A 7,604-nucleotide genomic window follows, 5' to 3' on the forward strand; every position below is an offset into this window, starting at 1 on the left:
CCAAAAAATCATAAATTATTACATCAGTACCATAGAATTCCACTATAATTTATCAAGCTTAGTAACTAAGATGTATTTTACTCTTAAAAAAAATATTAAATTTTGAGCAGACTAAAGACACAACCTACCTTATTGAAATCTTGGTTCAATAGAAAGAAATAGCACTTGCCACATTTGAAAGGCTGAGAAAACCACTAGGGGGCATTCTGAGCTTCCGATTGGTTATTCATGTCATATATAAAAGTAAGTGTATATAATGGAGTGTTTCCAAAAATGGAAAGAGGTGGGCAGGGTGCCACAGTGTTTTATTACTTGAGCAATATCTTAGCAAATAGAAATGATAAGACTTTCTTTTATATTCTAGCTTGTCAATATCTGTAATCTGAGTTTATAATCGAACAAAACTGTAGACTTAGTATTTTGACTTCACAAAGATCTAATTTCAACCAGTGCTGCATTCAACATATCACATGACACAAAAATCAATGTTTATCTATGTTTTTTTTTAATTTACTTGTAAATTAAGAAATTGAGTAAAGTATAGTTTTAAAATTTGAATTATAATCTACAATTTGATACCAAACTTACTGACATAAATTCATTAAATAGTAGTTCAAAAAAATTTTCAATGCAAGTCAACAAACGAGATGACATGTCACTCCCTCAAGCTCTCATTGGTCATTATGACATATTCATATTTGAGGAAATGAAAGCTAACTAAAGGAAAAATATTTAATACACATCATTTGTATGTAATGAAAAGGTATAGTAGAACAAAATATTACTATTTATTAAGCATCTACTGTTTTACACAAGCTCTTAAAAACTCCAAACTGTGTGATTATTTTCAAATTACTGGAATAAAACTATGTAAAGTACATTTTATGAACTAAGTTACTTCAACAATTTTACCTAATTTTATATGTGTTTATTTCAGCAATAATTATATATTTCTGTAAGTAATATCACATAATCATGTGTTTACTGCATCAGTACCCAGATTTGGTTTTTGTTTTATGTCACTAAGTGTTCTGTGCAAAATGGGATGGTTTCATTCTGATAAATTAACCCAAGTTGCATTCAAATGTCTTTGTGGTGCAAAAGTCACAATGAACACAACAGCATCTTCAAATGATAGTGAGTATTCTTATTCACTAAAATGGTCAAACAATAGGTTATATTGTTACACAAACTGCCGACAGGTAACACATTGCATATATTAGCTTTGCTGCTTTTTTTTCAGATTTCTTATCTTTAATTCATTTTTTCATGTGAACCATAAATTTCTTATTCAGCCAATCACAATGGTTGCAATTTACAAATCAAACCAATGGATTTTACAAAATATCACAACATTTACTTGGAACATATATTCATCGAAAACTGTTGTTTTTCTGACCAATTATCAAGTGGCATGAAAAGCTTTGAGTTAGAAATGAAGGCCACTAGTCACATTATAGCAATTTCTATACTCAAACAAATCAAATCACAGGTAATTAAGTTGAATTTCAGTGTACTAGTGATGCTTCACTACCCTCTACAGTCAGAAATCATTAACCATTTCATAACAGGTAGGTTAAAGTTCGCATGTCACAATCTTTTACAGTTACATTCAAATTTATAAACTACTTTATTACCAATGTATATGAACAAACTTGGCATCAAAATGTAGCTAATAAATCAAATTTTAATACAAGTTTTAAGTTCTTCATTTTATAAGTAAATACTTTAAAAAATCCCCAATGTACCCTAGTATGAGATTTGTGACATTTGCTTTCCAGGTCTTCCTCTTCTTTAATTTATCTACTACCAGAAGTACAGAATTTAACAAATTATTTTAATACAGATATTACTCAGGCAAAGCATAATTTTTATAACCATAAAATTTATTTAGTTATGGAACCATAAACTAGTAAATCAGACCTACTTACATTCTCTTTTTCACAAATTGCCAATAGTTCTCTCTGATATTTTACACTATATTATTTATAATCAACAGAAAGCCAAAGTTGTAATCTATAAAATGATGTATTGTTTTCTGTATAGGGCACTATCTATTTCATTGTTCTGTTTTGAAGAACTTAGTTGAATATTAAAAGGCTCTTGTCACATAGTTAGAAAGCCAGAAAAATTATGATAGTTATAGGACATTGTTCACTTTTTGCATCTTATTATACTGTATTCTAAGGTGCATTACTTAATTAAATAAAAAATTACTTAGTGTAGTAGTACCATTGATATTAATGAGCAGGCTTAAGTTTCATCAATAACAGGCAACAGCAAAAAAAAGACTGAGGTATGTACTATATTTTTTGTTTTCATGTATATTCTTTATTTATTATTATAAAAGTAACTCAAACGTAAAAATTTGACACTTATTACAAGAACAAGAAAAATTATCAGCTGCATCAGAAAGTTTTGTTCAGAACATGCTTTGAAGTGTGTCAAAAATGCTAAATATTTGTATGCCTTAACACTCTTGTAAAAAGTTTTATTTCTTCTTTCTGTCAGGTAATAGTAGAACTTTTAACATCAAAATCAGGCATGTTTTGTAAATTCCTTTTCAATTACCCTTTGAAATGATTAAATCAGTATTTACAAAAACAGTCTTTCAGTGATTTTGCCATAATATTGCTTAGATACAATTCAAATTAAGACACATTTGGAAAAATCATATGGTTAATAATGGCATTTCAACTTCAGCACTTAAAGTTTAGCCCCAGTTTCATAAACTATCATTCTTTCTCAAGCAATATTGCTAGTTGACCATTTTAACTTGGAATTGCATCAGTTAGAGCTTTCCTAGAAAGAATTGTATTAAAGTTACAATGCTGGGGTTGAGAAATCAGTTTCTATTGATCTTTTATCATTGTTTGAGAGGATTATTTGCTTATACAGGTGTCATAATTCTGAAGGGAATTGGTGATAGAAGGGAATTGGTGTCACTTTTTGTTTTAGGATATGCACTACTACGACTACTTGAACACTCATATTCAGCTTTCTGTTTTTTTTGTAAATTGTACGGATCTTAATAGCAAAAATATGGCTTTTAAGTTGTAAGTAATGAAATAGTCAATTTTTCTTTGAACTTAGTTTCATTAATATAATTCTTTATGAACTGAGAACTTTGTGATTAATAAATATAATCAATCACACCAGTGTCATAAAATAATGAATTAACTGAAATTATGTTTAAACTGAGTTAATGTTGTGAAAGCAATCAAAATTTTGCTCAAAAAAATAATCAACTAATTGAAATTCATTTTTCTGATTATTATTATTTTTGATTATTCCAACTACCCAAGTTTCATGTAATTATAATCGATTAGTTGAATGTAACAGATTCATGAACCCAATAACTAATCTACTAGGAAATTCCATTAATCACCCAGCTTTACTTACGAGGTTTAATTTTGAATATCAACTTATATAATTGTGAAAGTTGTTTTGCTTTGTTAGGATAGAATATGGATTTAGGATTAACCTATATCTACTACACTGACTGAACCATGGAAGGTTTTATTGTGATTAAACCATTGTAAATATTTTAATGAATATTTCAGAATTACATCTTCAGCAAGTCTAAGAAAATAAACTGAACAACCTTTAGTATAATTACTAATATAAAACTACAAAGAATAGTGTTAGGAAATTATGAAACATTCAATTTAAAAAAAAGGAGAGCAAGCTGTTTGAATAAAGCAGGGGGAATGAGTTTGAATTTGTATTGAGGCTTGGATTTTAATTCATAATATGACTTTCATTTATCAGTAGTTTGCGATTTATTACATCCATAAGTTAGAATTGAAAAATCTTCTAAACAAATGGGATACAATGACATTTCATTGTAAGAATATATAGGAGATTTAAGTGGAGTTTGAAGTTTAAGTCCAGTTTTGTTGGAAACTCCCATGTGTTACAAAGTGTGCATTTGTAAATGGTAAGAAATCTTGCTTATGTAGATGGCTTTACAGCTACCACATATATATTTATATATAACATTTGAACATAGAGTGAAGTTCCAAAAAAGCTAGTGATATGAAGTTACGATGTGAAGACAATACAGAGTTTAATCTAGGGGTAGAAGGAGCTGAGTAGATTGTTGTGTTGGGTTTTAACAATGAGACTTTGTTTGGATATGTTTGGATGTTATTCAGTGGAGTTCTTTTCTTAGTAATAAAATTTGTGTGTTAAGTTTTCTTACGGTGTTCTGAAGGAAAGTTTTATATTAATAATTATACTAAAGATTGTTCAATTTGTTATTTTCATAGATTTGCTGAAGATGGAATACGAGTAATTCCAAAATGTTCATTAAAGTTGTTAACAACTGTTGCTGTGGCTCTAATGTTCATTAGACTTCGTTTTCCACCAAACATACTGATATACGATATTATGCTCTTTTGCCAGTTGGTTATACAAAGTTACTTTTTTTTTTTATTCAGATCTATACAGTTAGATATTTCTTGGTCAGAAGTTATTATAAATTCCTTTTCTGTTCTTATCATTTGCAGTGAAGGTAAAGAAAAATCAGTAATATGTCAACAACACACTTTGTACTACAAGAATATGATGATCTTTAATATCTGTCACCCACCAATGTTTTAACAAATACATTTTTGAACTTATAACTCAGTAAACAAATGCTAGTTTAAGTCATTCATGTGACCCTACACAAGTCAGTCAGAAAATCTAATAAGCAAATATTATAAACTGAAAGATACTAACCTATATGGGAATATCACATAAATAAATGTTAATCTATCAATAAATGTTTCCAATTCCAAACACTTTGGACCAAAAATACCCCCCCCCCCTCTTCCAGACCTGGCTACAGGCTTGCCGCAACTGTCTACTGTTTTTTTACCAAACTGATATCAAGAAGCTAACTGAACATTAAAATGCACCATACATGCAACAAAGTACATTTTTAGCAAACTGGGTACATTTATTGGTTGTAATCCAATATATTTGGTCTTCATCACACAATATACTGTTTATTTCTGAACACCCAAATATTTGACCTAAATAACCAATTCTTAAAATCCACCATATTCTAACCATTGTATAACCGAATATGTGAATCCAATTATAAATGATGAACTTAGTAAGACATCTTCCTCAGTATATGCATTTACTAAAAATAATACAAGGATTTAATACTGTTATTATCTATTATTGCATTGCTTACCAAGGCACTTTTCCCAACACCTCCACTCCCTAAAACCACTATCTTATATTCTCTCATTGCTGTTACTATTCTGAAAAGACAAAAACAGAGAAACAAGTTATGACATTAATGTACATTGGGTAAAGTGGAATTAATAATACATTTCTAAGAATACAAAACCAACTACTTAATTAAATATATAATTATCCGGCTTTTTCTGTGGCTTTCAATTGTTAATTCAACAATTAAATATTCCACAGTTTTATGTCTAGTAATAAATAAATACTAATCTGCGTTAAATAATTTGGGTCTCAAACCCAAAATTAACTCAGTTTATAGAAGTTTGCTTATTTTTTTTACAAGATGACATACATGGGTTACTAGGCTATAGTGTGTATTCTAAAGTTTTTAAAATTTTGCATAGAATAATAATAAAATAGGTAGTCAAAGATCATGAAGACTGTTTTGCTCTATCAAATAATAAAATTATAGTTACTGCTGGAACTAGGTAGGTGCTAGACCTGTTGAAGAAAGATGATGATGATGAACATAAATAAGAAATCTTAGTTTTTGGCAATCACGATTTTTGACACTGGGATGCTCTGGATAGCTGAAAAGCACCATATACATGAGAGATAGAGTGACTATGTCAGGTAGCTCTTAAAAACCTAGCTTCTGTTAACCTGTAGAGAAGAAATCCAGATAACTTTTGCTTTGCCTCCATATAACTGTCCATGCCATCATTATGTAGAGTGCTAGCACACTCTCCAAATTTTCAAAACTTATTATTTTCCTGTACTGAAAATATATTTCTGATAAGAACGTATCTCCTCTCACATGGATAGCTATTCTCAATCAATGCTGCCCTCTATATACAAAATTTTTTTCACATACACACAAGCCTTTAACTACCACATATTCCACAATCAACGTGATTCAACTATGTCTCGTATGTAAATCATAGTGCAACAAACCTCCACCAACAGGAGTGTGACACACCCTCCTGACACATGTGACTTCCTCTATTTGATTCTATTAAACTATTGGAAATCTATTTTTAGTATAGGAAAATTATATCTTCCAATACAGTACATTACCTCCACTGACATGGATAACTAGAATTCCTTGTTGAATAGGCAGAGGGGGCCGTTGCGATGGATAGAAAGAAGTATCTTCGAAGGCATCCAAAGAACATCCGAGATGTGTGATGACCAATGGGAGAGAAATATACCTGGAAGACCACACAACTTCTGTGCCTATTGTAGAAAGAGGTGTTGCATACATGGGCAGAAAGTGGGAGAAGAACAACCAAACAGGGAGAGAAAGCATGATAGGTTGAAATCTGAATCACAATATACCAGAATCTCAATCACGTAAAAGAAAGATTGTAGAAGAACCATCAACAGGCAGGAATGTAGGGAAAGCTAAAATGTACGAAGGTGTAGATTGGCTATGGCTCGTCAACTCCAGTCCAAAACCAAGCAGTATCAGGAATAGAACCTCTGATCCATAGTAAGAGGAAGGTTCACACCATCTTCACCTCAAGATACATAGAAAGAAAGTACAAACTGTGCAAACCAATCTATGAACCAGGCACGTGTGCAAATTTACAACAAACCATAAATCTGTAACTCAACATCCAAATGACAGTAGCAAGAGATGTGCCAATGAAATTCAAACTCAACCAGATTGACACCCCACAGCATAACATCAGCCTCAAGCAGTGAGCACTCCCTGAGGTTGAGCACAAGAGGGAGAACCATCGCCCCAATCAACTTCCCCTCGGGACAGAACTTCACAGAAGCTCCAGGACCCACCACACAGAGGTGAAGATTGAGGTAAATTGAGTGAAGAAGAAGAACACAACCAACAAGTGTAAGGATTTATGTTGATTGATCCAGTTTGAATCCAAAACCACTCACTGGGAAATGACATCCAGATGATGGTAGGATGATGAATCCCAATCAAAGAGATGAACTGCAACGTGAAAGATCTACTCTAAAACAATTGTCCTCAGGATAGGACCACACCTCCAAATCACACTGCACAGAAGTGGATTACAGCTAGAAAATATAAGCAACCACACTCTCTGGATAGAACCTCACAAAAGCTGGGCACAATGTCAACCTCCAGAACCCACCATACAGAGATGGAGCACATCATTGGAGGATCAAATGCCATCTACAACAGCAGAACACTACCACCCTACTCTCAACTAAATGGAAGTGGTCACATTCTCCATGGTTCACCACCCCAGAGGATCGCAACTGGAAACTGGTAAGGACTTCCATATTCTACTAGAAGAACTATGGGGAACAAAATGAGGTAGAGTGTCCAGAGGAACTCTGATGTGAACACAGTGCAACAGGTGACCACAAAAAATTATATCTGGATAATTACATTAGGAAATGGTATTATAAGAAATGATTACAATATT

General features: G+C 31.8%; 1 protein-coding gene across 1 annotated transcript in view; it reads right to left on the reverse strand.

Moving 5' to 3' along the window:
• Positions 1 to 7,604, reverse strand: part of LOC106473453 (ras-related protein Rap-1A-like) — a 35,153-nt gene that overhangs the window by 22,496 nt on the left and 5,053 nt on the right. Inside the window, exon 2 of the mRNA XM_013934133.2 lies at positions 5,189 to 5,258. Coding sequence (XP_013789587.2) covers positions 5,189 to 5,245 — 57 coding nt within the window. The 5' untranslated portion in view covers positions 5,246 to 5,258. The remainder of the gene's footprint in view (positions 1 to 5,188; positions 5,259 to 7,604) is intronic.

This window comes from Limulus polyphemus, unplaced genomic scaffold (assembly GCF_000517525.1).
Source record: "Limulus polyphemus unplaced genomic scaffold, Limulus_polyphemus-2.1.2 Scaffold6188, whole genome shotgun sequence".
Lineage (NCBI taxonomy): Eukaryota > Metazoa > Arthropoda > Merostomata > Xiphosura > Limulidae > Limulus > Limulus polyphemus.